The sequence below is a fragment of the Lygodium microphyllum genome, chromosome 6 (assembly GCF_053477565.2).
Source record: "Lygodium microphyllum isolate KBCC chromosome 6, Lygodium_microphyllum_v1.1.10, whole genome shotgun sequence".
Lineage (NCBI taxonomy): Eukaryota > Viridiplantae > Streptophyta > Polypodiopsida > Schizaeales > Lygodiaceae > Lygodium > Lygodium microphyllum.
In genome coordinates, this window is record NC_141140.1 from 54,772,621 (window position 1) to 54,788,529 (window position 15,909).

Below are 15,909 nucleotides of genomic sequence, written 5' to 3' on the forward strand. Positions count from 1 at the left end.
GCACAAGCTGATGAGGAGCATACAAGCGAGGGAGAAAGCTCCTTTAGTGAGGGTCATGGAGCCAATGACGATCAGCATGGTGGCTCCACTAAGGATGAGGAGTAGTACTAGAATTCTTTCTCATAGCAACCACATCCATGACATGGATGTTGCCTTTTTTTGTGCTTGGAAGCCACACATGGCTACATGATATATGTATTACCAAAATTTTTTGGACACAAATTAATAAGCACTCCTACTTCTCCCTTTGGCATGCAACTAATTGTCTAATGTTTTATCTTTAACAATTTTTGCATGTTTAATGTTTCAATGTTTTGATATAGAGGACAATATATTAATTTGTGATCATCATCTACTCGCTCTCTTGTCAACTAGAGGGAAAAAAAAAGGACAACATGCTATGTGTATGTAGGAGTCCATTCCATTCAATATGATTGGAATACTGCAAATACATAGTATGTTGTGCTTTTCTAAAAAACTATTTCAAGACTGCATGTATTTGCCCATCTATATGCCTGGCTATTTACATGTCTATTTCAAAGCTATGATGTTGTGAGTCTTTTGGTGCACCTATTGCTAGGATTTTAAACGTGCCCATCACTTTCTATTTTAGATAAAAATGTGGCTATTTGTGCACCTACAAGCCCTTTCCTTGTTGTCATTGTATGCACGAAAGTAGGTTTTTTATCAAGATAAATCTCTACTAATGTCTCCTTCCCATAATTAAGGTAATTAGGTCAAGACGAAGCCAAGTTTGAATCAATGCTTATGGGTTGTATAGTGTTGGGGGGCTTACAACAAGACACCATTCTTTTGTTCATGTTGGATGAATGATAGATGAGCCAGACAACTTGCGGCCACTGCCACCTGAGGCATTCAATTAGTGGTGATCATCGAATATTGAGATTTCGACAATGTTTTGTAGAGATCAAGGAGAGAAGCCCCTATTGATGCTCAATCATCTCCTCTTTTACTTAATCTGTATTGACTAAACATCTCATGGTAATTGAATCCAAAATATGGTTATCATTGAAATCACAAGGTCCCTAAAGGCTAAGATTCCACCAATTTGTCTAGGGTCAACATTGAATCTCTAAAAGTAGTCTCTTAGTGTAGATCTCTAGTTGGAACCCAACAATCTAGAGTACTCCCCATAGGTTGGCACTTGCCAGTAGCACCTCTTGCTCATCAAGCTATTGTGTTTAGCCTCGTTGGACTGATTGGAGCCTCCATTTTTGGGTATCATTTAAGCCCTTATCTTACCCAAGATCTCTTTCTGATAATGTCCAAAATAAGAATATCGATATTTTTCTAAGGTGTGGGAATCAAGTCGATGCATCACATAGTTATGAATAAGAATATTGATATTTTTTAAGGTATAGAATAACAATTTTGATCTTTAATCGGGTAGATGCAACACATAGTTATGAACTCTATGATGAGAGCTGCTAATCTATGATCATATTTGCTTAACAGTTCAATTTGTTAGTTTGGAGGATAAATTTCTTGGTTTGGATCAATTAGCGTATTCCTAATTTGCAATTCATGTGTGAGTGATTTTTGCATCAAAATATTCAAGCAACTTAAAGCATGACCCATCCTTGAATTATAATTTTGTGGTGGCCATGGAAATACAGACAAGCTACGTCCTATGATTCTAGAAAACTCTTTCTCTGATTGCTAATCAACCTAGAATAGAAAATCCATTTACAAGTGTTACCAAAGGTTTCCATTAGCGTAATCTATAGTACAATAACATTGACAACATGATATAACTCTCTTTTGTTCTTGTGCTTGCAAATTGAGAAACTTTTAATTCACGTACTTTAGTTTTTGTTCTCTAGAATGCACTCTTTAAGGGGATTCATGATGCCCATCATTGCACATATTAGGCTATGATTCTCCTCAGTTAATACCATCACAATTAATCAGATCACTCCAAAACTATCATAGCAAAAATTCTCCAGTGAATTGCACAATAATCCATGATACAAAGCTAGGGGCCTCTAGATATTTGATTATTTCCTTTGGTTGCACTCACTTAAAGCTAAACTATCAAGTCTAACCTGGTTTATTTTGCATGCCAATCCAAATTGCACTAGTATTGTCCTTATTGGCTCTCGATTCTGAATCCTTCGAATGATTTTCATACAAGTTTGATAAGCGCACAATGTTACTTTTCTCATCAACTAATACATTGGCATATTCATGAGCAAGCAACTATGCTTGATGTTGGACTCCATTTCAAAGCATCATCCGTATTCATCAATTCTCGAGGAGTATGTTAGTGCCAGTGGCAAAAAGTAATGAGCTTGTCTTATTTATTGATCTTTGAAGCATGAAGGTCCCATTCATGTTGAAAGACTTACATTGGCGCTTGTGTTCAAGATTGCTTCAATGATATTCATGTCATGCATGAACCCAAATGGTGAGGGTGAATGTCCAGCCAATGCGATCTTAACTTTGAGAGCTAGAGTCATAGTAAGGACTTTGTAGTGCAAATGCAACATGGTTAGGGGGCTCTTGAGATTCAACTCCCATGTTAATCTCATGGGGAAACTCTCCCCCTCTATGTATAGCTATTGAATGCAACAGACTTTGAAAGTTACCAAGACAACCAAGCCTAACTCAATGACTAACTAATAATTGACAAATAGAGAGAGAGGATGCATGCAAAGTAAAGATACTATATGTAATTTGAATATATTGATACAAACATATATGAGTTCAGTTCTACAATAAAGACTATCAAAGACTAAACTAATGGAAAGCTACCTCCAAACCTGGGCCTGATGAGTGCTCCTAGGGAGGATCCTAGCTAGGTGTTGGATCTCCAGATCTAGCTCTTGATGCTACCATAGAACTAGCCAACAATCTCTTGGTCTGTAGCTCTACTTGTGGCTGCAAAATTGATGCAAATTAGACTAAAACTGAGCCTTTTCGTTGCTCCTAAAAGCCTAGGAATTGCTAGCATGAAAGCTCCTAAAAAACTGTCCTCGATTGGAGTGCTTGGAATGCTATAAATAGAGGCATGCACATGACAATAGCATTGAGTGAATTCGTTGCTTCAAGATATCTACTCGTATCACTTGGCCTCAAAGACTTGTTAGGGGCCATAACCATGATAGTTTCTTTGGTCATCATATGAATAATAGAGGGCTAAGGAATTATTCCTCTCTTGATAGCTACATGTGTGTGTACTCCAAGTTTGTTCCTACATTGTTGGATAGGTATTTGGTAATGTTGAGCTTCATAATAACTATTGAAGTAATAGTTGCATGAAGTATTTATGAAAGCTACATTTTGTCATTCTCTCTCAAAGTAGAATTTTGATACTATTCGAGATTAAATAATATTATGTTTTAATATGCCTCTCTTTTGAATGTTTCTTCCATGTTTGTAAAGAGTGAAAGACTTTAACTTGACAAAGTTCAATTTTTACATGTTTGCAAAAACCAAAAGAGTAACATGTTGATCAATGTGTGAAACATATCCATTTGTCAAAATACAATGCGAATATGATTACGAACATTCAGGTAATGTGTAAATATATTGTCCATTCATGATGCTACTTCACGACTCTTACTGGACACTTATATTCTCAACTCTCATGATGCTGAGGGAAGGGACTGTTCCCTTGGATTATACTTCTTTGGGGAAGGAAATGTGCCGCCTCCCTTCCCACATGATGTGTGTTTATCATACTTATATTATATATTATTATCTATTTCAATAACTATTATTTTTCATTGCTGTCCAAAACATATTTACTTCAATCCAAATTCATACAATGTTCCTCTCTTTTGATGCATGTTCTCAATTCGAGGAAGCATTCGGAGTCAACAAACATGGTCGAGTTAGATGCGACGTGAGGATGATAACACCTTTATTCATGTGGTTGTCATCACAATGTGTGATGAGGCTCCCTTAGAGCTCTATTGAGCTAATTCTTATTCCTGTATTTTTTGGGCTTTAATTTTCAAAACATAGAATTCTTTAGACATTAGTAATAAAGTAGTACTCCTCATAATTGCAGGAAGGATTGGGTCCTGAAGGACCTTGTGTAGGGCCTCATATTTATATTTTCACTCATTAGATTTTCCACTCTTGAAAGTTTGACAAAATGGTAGCATTCAAGTCCAATCACAAATTAGTACTCATGTGCTTCAACATAAAAAAGGAACTATGAGATATAGGAAGTTATGATATAAGGATTCAACGCTGGAACTTTCCACAAGGGAGTATGGTACAAAAGGTATTAAGAGAGAATTTATCCCACAAGCATCTTGTTTATGATTTAATATTTACAATGTTTCTTGTCATGGAGTCTTCTATTTCTTGTCATGTAGTCTTTTGTAAGCACATAGGATGAAGGCTGCCTATCCACCCTAGTTTTAAATCAATAAGGATTGGAGAAATTGGAAGGAACTAGCATGAGAGAGTCGCGTAAACATTATTCCAAAAGTAGACATATATTACAATCTGGATGGTAACATAAGATGGCGTAGTCAAAAGCAACACAGGAGGCGATTGTACAGGATGAAGATATGATGTTGTAGATGATTGGTGAGTCCAGACTCCAAGCGAAATACATGCATAAGTGCCAAAGGAAGCGGAGCGGTCGCACATTGCCAGGTGATGACCCTCATAAAGATTCGTCACCCGCCACTAAATATAGCGTGTTGGAAACTTACTGTTGCAGAAACACAAGGCCGCTGTCGGCCATCCAGTGGCATGCTTCGCTCTCGCCAGGCTTGGTGCCAAGGTCGGAGAAGGAGACATGGTCGGGGTTCCATTGGCTTGTATCGTAGTGGCAGACAGCGGCTCGATCATGGATGCTTCCATCACTTGCTTGGAGTGTGGCGACAAAGAGTTTGGTTTGCGGAAGGTAGTGGCAGTAGAAAACACGGAATGGGAAGTACATGTCATGGCAAGTGACGTACTTGTCACTGGGATCGCTCTTGACTGTTTTCACATCGAGAACGGTTTGAGTCTTGGCGACCTCATGGCTATGGGACACATCCAGCGCAGCCACTGTCTTTTGGGAGCCCATGGTAGAGGCAACGAAATCGGCCATAGCTTCGATGGAGGTCGGACAAGATAGTATCTCGCCTGGCAGGCCACCTTGCTCGCTGAAGCAGTCGGAGACTGTCTCTTGCATGCTGGGCAGGGCTTCTTTGGAGATGCCCAGCATGTGGGCAAGTTGTGGCAAGCCTTCCTTGGTGAAAGGGAAGAGCTGCACCAGCTCTCGAGGCAAGAATGCACGTGGTTGTTCGTATCGGCCATCATCCTTCTCAAATTTGTTGATGTTTAGCTCTATTAGAGCACCCTTCACTAAGGTCTGCATGCATCCACATTCCAATATAGATATTCAATATAGATACTCCTTTTACGTTAGCTTTCCTAGTTGCTGATGACTTCATTCTCACCTGCTTCTCCCGGAAGAAGCCACCGTGCCCGAGATCCTCGCTTTTCACGTTGAACTTACCGTAGTTGTGTTGGTAGCTGCAGGCAAGAACGGGAATGTACGCTTTGCGGTCACACACGATGCGGGAACGTTTGCAGAAGGCTGGAGCGTTGGAGGGTAAGTAGCTGTGCACGGGATCTCTGATCTTGGAGATGAGAAGGCCGGCCTCGTTTGGTTTGAGGGGTGTGACCATGGCACTGAGCATGGGTGGCATGGATACATGGTTTAGCTTCTCCTCCCAGTACCCGACCACCCCCGAACTCAAAGAAGCAGAAGGTGATGAAGACAGTAGCTGCCTTGATGAGTATGCAGATACTGTCTGCATCGAGCCAAGATTACTAATCACAATAACAGCCAAAACCAGTATCACGACCACCTTCAACATCTTCTCCATGGCTAGAGGCTCAAGTCTCAGAGAGAGTGCACACTAGTCTACTACTATACTCCCCCTGGATGTCGTTACTTATACACGTGAATAATGGCTTAGCCCACCATTTGTTCAGCGTGGACAAAATTGGTAGGCGCCCCCTCCAAGCACCCGTGCTCGGTACCTTCATTATAGCGACTTAAATAGAAATAAATACTACTTGTCATGACTCACCTTTGCCTGGCCACAAGGCTGGTGGTGCGTCCCTTTCCCACAGGCCACCAAGTTGGGTGGTTTGTCCCTTTGTCCTTTGCTAACCTTGATGATGCATCTAACTTGTAGCTCTAGTCACAAAGTATACACCCACTTGGAAGTTGGCACACCACTTGGTCTCTTATCCTTACCATAATGGCAAAGTGCCCTACACAAAGGCTCTACTTCAAAATCTAAGAAGGGTAGGTGAAGCATACTTTTCACTCCATGAACCCCCTCACACAAGCAATTATTGCCTCTCTACATGGTTCACCACTCTATTTGTGAATCTCTACTTGAAACACCTATAAGCAAAAAACCATAACAACCTTTTGTGTTAGGGGAGAGCTTCATCCCATTGACTTGGCTAGCAAGAGTATCCTTTTTGTGCCATCTCATCGACGAGCAAAAGTAGCTCAAGTAGCAAGTAGAAATTGCAATATCTTGGTAAGAGGATCGATGTCTCCTTTCTTTCAAGCGTTTGGGAACATATTGGTGCAGGTACACAGTCATGAGTGCAAAGTCATTAGGAAAATTCTGGACTCAAAAGAGGGCTGTTTCAATAATAATAAAATAATAGACACAAAGATTGAGTCACATGAAATCTTGGCAACGATATTCACTGGTGGTGGGGCCTCTGTACAAAGCCACCTAAAATGTGGAGAAGAAGGTGTCTTCAAGAAATAATAAAAAAGTCATCACCGCGTCTTAAAATATGTTAAACCGGTTTTCTTGTCAGTACCTAACACAATAAAAGAATGTTTTCCACATTCCTATGTTAAGACGTGGAGCATTAAAAAATTCTTTCCACCACCCCTAGAACTACTGATTTTGAATGCTTGGAATAGATAGATACCCAACCTCCTGGTTATTCCCTCATCTTGGTTTCACTTTTGAAACTCGCAACATCTTTGGCGCCCAAAAGGACACACCATCCCTCATTTCCTGTTCCCTCCTTGATCCACTAAAGTGGTTAGCTCAGTCATCAACTTTCTGCTGCGTCTTCTTTCTCATACGTCTGCTAATATCTCATGGCAAGCGAAAGTGGACGAAAACGAGCAAGGAGCAGTATCTCATCTGTTGTGTTGTATAACATAAAAGACGAGAACGAAGAATGGATTCCCCAAGTATACAGGAAGTACTCTTGGGTCACTATGCAGCCAGGAAGCCGTGGCCAATACCGAGTGAAGGGAAAGGCATCTGAAGACTTGGCCAAACATTGGAAAGGAAGGATACTTGACTTCAAGATGGCACTAGGAGGGAAAACTGTCAAAGAAGTGTTGATCCAGCATGTATTCATGCAAAAAGAGATCAATGTGGGACCATTGGAAGGACTTCCAAGACATAGACCACATTGTAAGTGCTTGTGTTTTGTATTCCAATGTTGCAAATAAGGTGAATGATATACATTTTTCTATCTTGCACAGATTTGTACCCATCCAATCTCCAGGAGTGGGAGCCTGCACAATGCTTAACGGGATTCTTGAATGTCGTACATGGTGAGGTGGGGGAACTTCAATATGAAGGCCGTGCACCAAGTGATCTTGCGAGAAGTAGAACATATTTCTATGACTCATTTTATACGTTGCCCACACAATCTAGCCAACATGGAAAGTTGGAATGTATTCCTTTGCCTGCACTTGATAGTCCTGAGTGGCCATTGCTTGATACAGAAGTGATAGAGTCCTATAGGACCAAAATGTATAATGATATTAAATGTGCTATGAAGCCTAGCATTGGAGCAAGAAATGTCCACTTAAGTTTGTTTGTTCCAATTGCACGCTTTGTTCATTTATTTTCTGATTGTAAACAATTGAGAAAAACTAGAACAACTTTTATGTGCAAAGATATAGATGAAGCCTGGCTTGATCATTTTTTTGACAAAGGTTGGAGAGTGAAATCATCAAAGGGAGATGATTTGATCGAATGTCGATTGAACACCTTCGACATTGCATTTCGGTGAGCATTATAACATTCAAATGTCTTTTTGTGAAACAATTACGAAGCTTATTTGATTTTACTTGAGAAATTATCCTAATGATATTTTGGAATCAGATACTATATTGCCAGGCAACATCTGTGCATGTCATTTACTTATAGAAGGTGGCGATGGATCAACAACAACTGGGAAAGCATGGACCAAGATACAAGAGATGGCAGCCACTCTTGCTTGATAGAAATAGTTTTGATTCGACAGGGTCACCCATCATTGACATTGGAAGTGGAAGAGAATTGGACTCTCGAATATGTTAGGAAGGAATTAGAAGTAGCTATTCAGAATCCTCCAAATCAATTTTGTTTCAAGCTAGATGGTCGGAAGGTTAGCAAAAGAAGAGAGCATCAGATCATTTGTAAAGATGTTGTAGCCCCACATGAATTGGAGGCACTTGAAGATATATGAAGTGACGATGTATATGTAAATGGTGACAATGAATTTTCCATATGCAATATACTAATCTATTTAAAACATTGCTTTTGTAGTGCTTTATTGTTTAAAACAATGTATTGTGCCCCACATGAATTGGAGGCACTTGAAGATATATGAAGTGACCATGTATATGTAAATGGTGACAATGAATTTTCCATATGCAATATACTAATCTATTTAAAACATTGCTTTTGTAGTGCTTTATTGTTTAAAACAATGTATTGAAGGCAAAAATATACACAATTGAATTTTTATATACACATAAAAGGCCTAAAGTAAGAAAACAAGAAGTGAACGAATGCAGTGGCAAATTTGATCCTCTGATTTTGAAATCAAAAGTGCATTTACAATGGATGTTCGCTCTCCAATAACACTAAGTATGTGTTAAAAAATGTAAATGTACATGGGTTGTTGCATTTTTACAAATAGCATGTTACAAAGCAGTACATTGTTGGAAGAAGAAATCCAACAAATTCATTCATAAGGAAAAAACTATGTATCACTGAACCCATACGCGCCTGGGCTTCAGGATGGAGCCAAGGCTCTTCTCCCAGGTATGGAGCCCATCTACGCGGCTCGGGGGGGCCTATCCCCCCTCGTGGGTTTGGCGGGATGAAGTCCACCGGGCCGTCCGGAGGCATTCCTTCCGCAATCTCGATCAACTTCGCTATCGTCTCCTCCCTGAACGTTTGGACGTCCAAGTCCACGTAACGAGACATTGATGGAAACTGCCATCACAATTCATGAAGGCATAAGATCAACATGACAATATACAAGAAGATAAACAAGAGTATGCATGCATATGGGAGCTAAGAAATGCTTACATCATCAGAAGGAAGCTGAAAAATGCTTCGAAGGAGCAATAACGCGTTGAGGGCCACCCTCCACCCACAGCTATGACCATCATCCTGTTTGGGCACAGTAACCCTTCGGATGGTCATTCGCTCAAGGGTATCGGTGTCCATGCTGAGGCTCTCATACGCGGCCATTAGTTTACGCACGCTACTGTAAACAAATGAAAACAAAGACCAATCACTATCCTGATCAATCCGGACTTCTAATTTAACAATAATATGTGACATAATGATTTGAACTCACAGCAAAACATTTCCATGGACTCCAGATGTCGAATTAGCAAGGTACACAACGTTCTCTTGCACGTCCACAAGAATAAGGCTCCAATGGGAACTGCATCACATCCAAAATGATTCATATTAGATTCAAGAAACGCATTGTGGTTAACTGTGAAGCGAGAGCACGTGCCAAAGGAAGCACTATATAACTTGTGAGTGGGTAATTCGTATAAACATCATGCAAGAGACAAACTCACTTTTCGTGATATGCCAAAAAAATAACTCGAGCGTCGTCCAGCTGCACCTCCCGAAACCAGTTCAGCACATCCAGGTAGGGAACTGAATCCACTACCAGAAGTGTTGAAACCAGCGAGTCAATCTGGTACACTTGATGCTGTACATCCTCGGGCAGTTGCGATATAACAAAACTTCACAAGACGACATATCAAGAGTTAGGGTTTATTAACTTTGAAGAGCCAAGAATGGAAAATTGTGGCAGGATAGAGAAAAGAGTATACCTTAAGACACATCGAAGCACTTTGTCGTTCACTTCTGTTCTAGGGTCAAACAAGATGTTTATTTCCTCGGCATGAATTGGGAAATAACATCTTTGGCCTCTAATATTATATGGTACATAGAACTCCGGCAGTAAAAATTGAAGCGCCTCCCTGTTCATTTCATGGAGTGCACGAACATTCTCTCTTTTGATTTGCAATGCAAGCATTGCCGCATTATGCTCCCTGTGAGCGGCTGCCCGAATATTTGCCCGGGTCTCGTGCCCATGCTCTGGAGCACCCTCCGTTACCTCTTGAATTCTAATTTTCTGAACTGGCCGCACGTCCAAAATCTGCACCATTCATGCATCTGTAAATGTGACTGGCGTAAGTAGCTTATCGTATCTGAAACGCAGGGCGGCGAGGCTGAAAAAGTCTTTGTTCATGACAGTGACCCTGTGTGCATGGGCCGCAAGAACATAACTGTCCAAAAAGAATTCAATCAACCAGTCCTCTGCCGCCTCCTACAAACAAAACAAGGCCGAAGCCTTCCACCTGAACAAAATTGAATTCCTCTCCGCAATCCTCCTGACAAGCCTTTGGAAGGGCAACCTTGGAATAGTTGCAGTTGGGTGCTTCATGAATCGTTTGATTTCTCGCAGGACCGAAGAGTGCTCAGCAAAACGCCTTTCTCTAGGCTGCACTTTGGACAATCGGGAAGGACTGCCTTGTTTCCTCGATCTTGAGGCCTTAAGACTCACCATCCTCTTTCCACTAGAAGAGGGACCTGCATTGTCCTTCGATCTCGCAGTTTGCCTTACACGAGCCATCTGAAAATGCAAACAAGAGCAGAAAACTTAGCAATTCCTTAGTACACTATTAACAATTCACCATAACGCGATAGAGGGTGGCCAAGAAAGCAATATGCACTCTCTCGCGTTATGATGAATCGCTTGACACCAATGCGAGGTGGCTATCAAGCATCCTCCGACCTTTGCTCTTGCGTTATAGTGAATTGATTCACGATAACGCGGGACGAAGGGGTAGTCAAACCAAAACAATCCTACTCGCGTTGTAGTGAATCGTTTCGCTACAACACATAACACAATGATTCACCATAACACATGGAGACGTACTGAGGTTCTAATCATTAGTCGTGTGCTTTCAAGTGAATCGAATCCCCATGATGCAAGATTGAATGGAAGAGGGCAAAAAAGCGCAGAAAACACAAAACATTCAAGTATTATAGAAAGCATTCACTATAACGCGAGATGAAGGGCCACTGAAAGCACAATCATCCTCCTCGCATTATGGTGAATCGCTTGACACCAATGTGAGGTGGCTATCAAGCATCCTCCGACCTTTGCTCTTGCGTTATAGTGAATTGATTCACGATAACGCGGGACGAAGGGGTAGTCAAACCAAAACAATCCTACTAGTGTTGTAGTGAATCGTTTCGCTACAACACATAACACAATGATTCACCATAACACATGGAGACGTATTGAGGTTCTAATCATTAGTCGTGTGCTTTCAGGTCAATCGAATCCCCATGATGCAAGATTGAATGGAAGAGGGCAAAAAAGCGCAGAAAACACAAAACATTCAAGAACTATACAAAGCATTCACTATAACGCGAGATGAAGGGCCACTGAAAGCACAATCATCCTCCTCGCATTATGGTGAATCGCTTGACACCAATGCGAGGTGGCTATCAAGTATCCTCCGACCTTTGCTCTTGCGTTACAGTGAATTGATTCACGATAACGTGGGACGAAGGGGTAGTCAAACCAAAACAATCCTACTCGCGTTGTAGTGAATCGTTTTGCTACAACACATAACACAATGATTCACCATAACACATGGAGACGTATTGAGGTTCTAATCATTAGTCGTGTGCTTTCAGGTCAATCGAATCCCCATGATGCAAGATTGAATGGAAGAGGGCAAAAAGTCGCAGAAAACACAAAACATTCAAGAACTATAGAAAGCATTCACTATAACGCGAGATGAAGGGCCACTGAAAGCACAATCATCCTCCTCGCATTATGGTGAATCGCTTGACACCAATGCAAGGTGGCTATCAAGCATCCTCCGACCTTTGCTCTTGCGTTATAGTGAATCGATTCACCATAACGCGGGACCAAGGGGTAGTCAAACCAAAACAATCCTCATCGCGTTCTAGTGAATCGTTTCGCAACAACGCGAGGAGGATTACCGTGAATATCTTACCATTTCATCTTGCATTTTGTGTTTACATTCACCATAACACACGGATCCGTTTTGAGATTCTAATGGACCGTCGGCCGCGTTAAGGTGAATCCAATCACGACGATGCAAGATTCTAATGGCAGGGGGCAAATAGTCGCAGAAGACACCAAACAGTCAAGGAATATACAAAGAGCTCTCAAAATAATAAAGTTAGATTGAGAAACTCACGTTTCATTCGAGGGAAAAGCTGGAGATTGTCGGGTAGGAGGTTGAATGTCGGAACAGTACGGTGGGGGTAGTCGGAAGCAGGAGGGAGGCAAGCAGGAGGACGAAGAAGGGGAAATCGAAGATGGGACGAAAAGGTGGCGAAATCGATTATAGGAGTCAGTGGCTGTGACGGAGGAGGAGCTGCAAGAAGCAAGGGAACGACTTAATATCACCAACATGGGGCAATTCAGGGATATGCCAAGCACGTCAGCGGAAACTGTTCCAGGTTCCAGCACCAATTTATGGCAAGACGCCCTGCTTGAAGCAGATGAGAACCAAGAGGTTATTTTCTTTTTTTGTGTTTTCGTACTCCTGTTTCGGATCAGCTTTATTAACTTTGTCTTGGATTGTTTGGTGATGTTGTTACTGGGCTAATGCTCCTTTATTTTTTCAGCTGGAAATATATGAAGACACGTTCCTGAAACGTGCTTCAGGCAAGCGTATGGGCGGATTGGGCCACGACTCGGGCCACGACTCGACGCTAGGAGCGTATGTACATAGACTGAAATTTCCTCCGATTGTAATCTTTCGCGCCAGCTTCAGCAAGGACCATGCCAATTTTCCACTGATGGCAATAAAGACACTTTCGAGGTATCTGGGTGGGTCCCATCTAAGGCTGAATTCAAACAAGGCAATTTTTCTGGAGCGGCAAGGAGCTGTCCGTTTTTTCGGGGAGGGACCAGGCCTATATTCATTGAGATGTAAATATTATTTAACGTATGCTGCTTATGGCCTGGCATGTGGAATCACAGATCCACGTCTATTGAGTGATTGCGGGAAGAAACATCTTCTTAGAACAGCAAGGCCAATGGAGCCTGCTGTACCATTAATAGAGGAAGAAGTAGATGTTGTAGAAACTTCTTCAAAAAGGCCTCACCTGTCTCTGCTCCAGATCAAGAGACTTAGAATGTTATAGTTGTAAAAAAGTTTCTTCACATTTGTTGATACTCTTTTTGAGTCCTATTAAAAACTATGGAATGTATATATATATTGAAAACATTTGTATGGGACATATATGAAAGCTCTTGTTCTTTTAAAATCTTTTGCAGTCATAAATATATTGAAATCATTTGTATGGGACATATATGAAAGCTCTTGTTCTTTTAAAATGTTCTGAAGTTACATCATTGTTTCATAACTTGTATTTCAATGATCAATTTCCTTCCACACTCTGCCCTGTCTTTGTCGTTGTCTTAGCCATTCAGCATGATTCTGCCTCCCTTGTGAGGAGACATATATTGATCGTCTCCGTTCAGCCTGCATCTCTCTTATTGCACATGACACAGCTGATTTAAACTGTTTGATCTTCACACGAGCCCTCACTTGAATCCGCTTGTACCACCACTGACATAGTTGCCTCATGGGATTACTTTTCTTCACTCCTCCTCCATGTTGAGTGGCCCTTTGATAGGCACAACGTGCTTGCCAATGAGATCTTTCCATGCCTTGGGTAGACCAAATCCCAAGGCTTCCACACTCCTCCGCAAAAAAGGGTCCATGTGCATGCAAAATGTGCTACAAATGCTCACCAACAACAAGCCATTTAGTATCGTACAATATACTTTGAACAACAAAAAAAAACTCAAAGGTGTAGGTATTCAAGTAATAACCATGTATTGTGTCAAGTTTGTCGCACCCCATGCCTTTTCATAGCTAGTGTAGAACTCTGTCACAACTGCCTCAAATTGCTCAACATCCCCATCTTGAAACCTGGCTTTTTGCAACAAAGGTGCTAGGCGATCAAGTGCCAACCAAGCTCTAGCCTTTGCCACCCTTGCTTGTCCTGAAGAGCCTCGATCAGGTACAACTGCATGAAGCTTTCTCCACACCTCAAAATTTGTACCCAGGTGACCTCTCTGGGTATGATTAGATAAGAACTTTCTGGCTTTTGCACCTCCAAAACATGGTTTGCTAGGCACGTTTCCTGTCTTCCCCGATCTTTTCAAGTCCTTCTCAATCTTCACTTGACCACAATGCAAACCTACATTTGAAAGCACTTGCTCTTTTTTTTTAATAGTTCTTTCACTCTCTAATGTTGGTTTCATAATCCGTGCAAATTTGATGTACATGTACACTAGTTTTTCAATTATTCTAACCAGTGCATGCAAAACACAAATATGAACTCTGATCAAAGAGATAGCAAGAATTGGATCCCAATTAGGATCCACTCCTGGAGCATCACGATTTGGGGCTTGACGCCTATTACTGTTTGCATTTACGTATTTCCATTCTCTCTCTTTTCCTCCTTTAGAGACACCTCGTTCGGCCATGCAATACAGGCAAGGATACTTGGCCATTGCTCCTTGGGAAATACCAAACATGCATTTCAAGGTTTTAAGATCTGCAGCCAGGTGCCATTCAACCTCATATTCCCCATATCCTTCTACATAAAGCTTTTCACCATTCGACTGTTGCTGGATAGTGGAAGGAAGCTCTGTTTGGTTAAAGTACCACTTTAGAATTTCATGGGTCTCTGTTGGAATCTGTTAACAAGAGGCTAGTTAAATTGTCTACAACATGTAATGAATAGCAACATAATATTACTTTTTGAAAAATGGATAGCACCTCACCTCAAATGCAGCCAGCCACCAAATCTCATTTTCGGATTGTACACTAAAGTGCCTCTCATCAACATTACTGATACTTGCATCCAAAGCTCTATTCATTAAAGTCAAGCTAACCCTTTCTAGCTTCTGTCCTTTGATCAACTCACTCTCATCAAGTTTTAAAACAAATATCAGCCTTCCATTGCACTCATGAACACTGATGTCATAAAATTTCACCATCGCCATTTGTAGTTTCCGAACATCTATAATAAAATTGTTGAACTCTGTGAGCTCTATAATTTTCTGTTCCCCGCTGTTTTTGGTCACTGTCAATGTACTAGACACGTGACAAGGCTCTCCAACAAGTTCGACCATTTCCAAGTTGAGAATATTTCGAGCTTTGTTCACGTGAAATGGTTTGGGAAAGGGAATTACTGTTTTTTTCCCAAGCTTAGAATTGAAACCTTCTTTAACTTTATTAAACAACATCCTATAAGACTTTGTGCTTATGCCAGCCATGTCACATATACCTTGTGCATCTGCAGGAGTGAATGCTTCACTCACCTTCTGTAAGGATTGCTTTGCTATGTCTGATCGAAGTCTTGCAAACTTTGGATGATGTATTGCTGACACCACGATGTCTTTTGTTAGCACTTTGCCAAATATATCAGAACCTTGCTCTTTTGGACCCACAACATCCGTGACCATCCTGAAGCAACAACGATAGTTATTTCAGTCCAAATTTCATCTAACTATACCAGCCCCCACACCCAATCCCCCATCTCCAAAAAAGGAACTAAAGAT

General features: G+C 41.1%; 3 protein-coding genes across 3 annotated transcripts; 1 reads left to right on the forward strand and 2 right to left on the reverse strand.

The window, feature by feature from the left end:
• Window positions 1-4,258: 4,258 nt before the first annotated feature.
• LOC148034575 (BURP domain-containing protein 16-like) lies at window positions 4,259-5,910 on the reverse strand. The gene is made up of 2 exons (XM_087679528.1): window positions 5,430-5,910; window positions 4,259-5,341 (listed from the first exon to the last, which is right to left on the reverse strand). The coding sequence occupies exons 1-2, from the start codon at window positions 5,859-5,861 to the stop codon at window positions 4,691-4,693; spliced, it is 1,083 nt and encodes a 360-aa protein (XP_087535654.1). The 5' UTR covers window positions 5,862-5,910; the 3' UTR covers window positions 4,259-4,690.
• Window positions 5,911-7,333: 1,423 nt separating this feature from the next.
• On the forward strand, window positions 7,334-8,049 carry LOC148034576 (uncharacterized). The gene is made up of 2 exons (XM_087680543.1): window positions 7,334-7,442; window positions 7,514-8,049. The coding sequence occupies exons 1-2, from the start codon at window positions 7,334-7,336 to the stop codon at window positions 8,047-8,049; spliced, it is 645 nt and encodes a 214-aa protein (XP_087536669.1).
• An 867-nt stretch (window positions 8,050-8,916) lies between these two features.
• Window positions 8,917-11,057, reverse strand: LOC148034577 (uncharacterized). Its single transcript, XM_087680542.1, has 5 exons — window positions 10,106-11,057; window positions 9,845-10,015; window positions 9,613-9,702; window positions 9,339-9,519; window positions 8,917-9,242 (listed from the first exon to the last, which is right to left on the reverse strand). Exons 1-5 carry the CDS (start codon window positions 10,441-10,443, stop codon window positions 8,934-8,936), a joined length of 1,089 nt encoding a protein of 362 aa, XP_087536668.1. The 5' UTR covers window positions 10,444-11,057; the 3' UTR covers window positions 8,917-8,933.
• Between the last annotated feature and the right edge of the window lie 4,852 nt (window positions 11,058-15,909).

Coding starts and splice junctions, on each gene's coding strand:
- LOC148034575 (XM_087679528.1), bottom strand. CDS start 5,861: ATGGAGAAGATGTTGAAGGTGGTCGTGATACTGGTTTTGGCTGTTATT. Junction 5,342..5,429: donor GCTTCTTCCGGGAGAAGCAG/GTGAGAATGAAG, acceptor GGATGCATGCAG/ACCTTAGTGAAGGGTGCTCT.
- LOC148034576 (XM_087680543.1), top strand. CDS start 7,334: ATGGCACTAGGAGGGAAAACTGTCAAAGAAGTGTTGATCCAGCATGTA. Junction 7,443..7,513: donor TCCAAGACATAGACCACATT/GTAAGTGCTTGT, acceptor TATCTTGCACAG/ATTTGTACCCATCCAATCTC.
- LOC148034577 (XM_087680542.1), bottom strand. CDS start 10,443: ATGGTGCAGATTTTGGACGTGCGGCCAGTTCAGAAAATTAGAATTCAA. Junction 10,016..10,105: donor GTGCTTCGATGTGTCTTAAG/GTATACTCTTTT, acceptor CGTCTTGTGAAG/TTTTGTTATATCGCAACTGC. Junction 9,243..9,338: donor TTCAGCTTCCTTCTGATGAT/GTAAGCATTTCT, acceptor TTGTGATGGCAG/TTTCCATCAATGTCTCGTTA.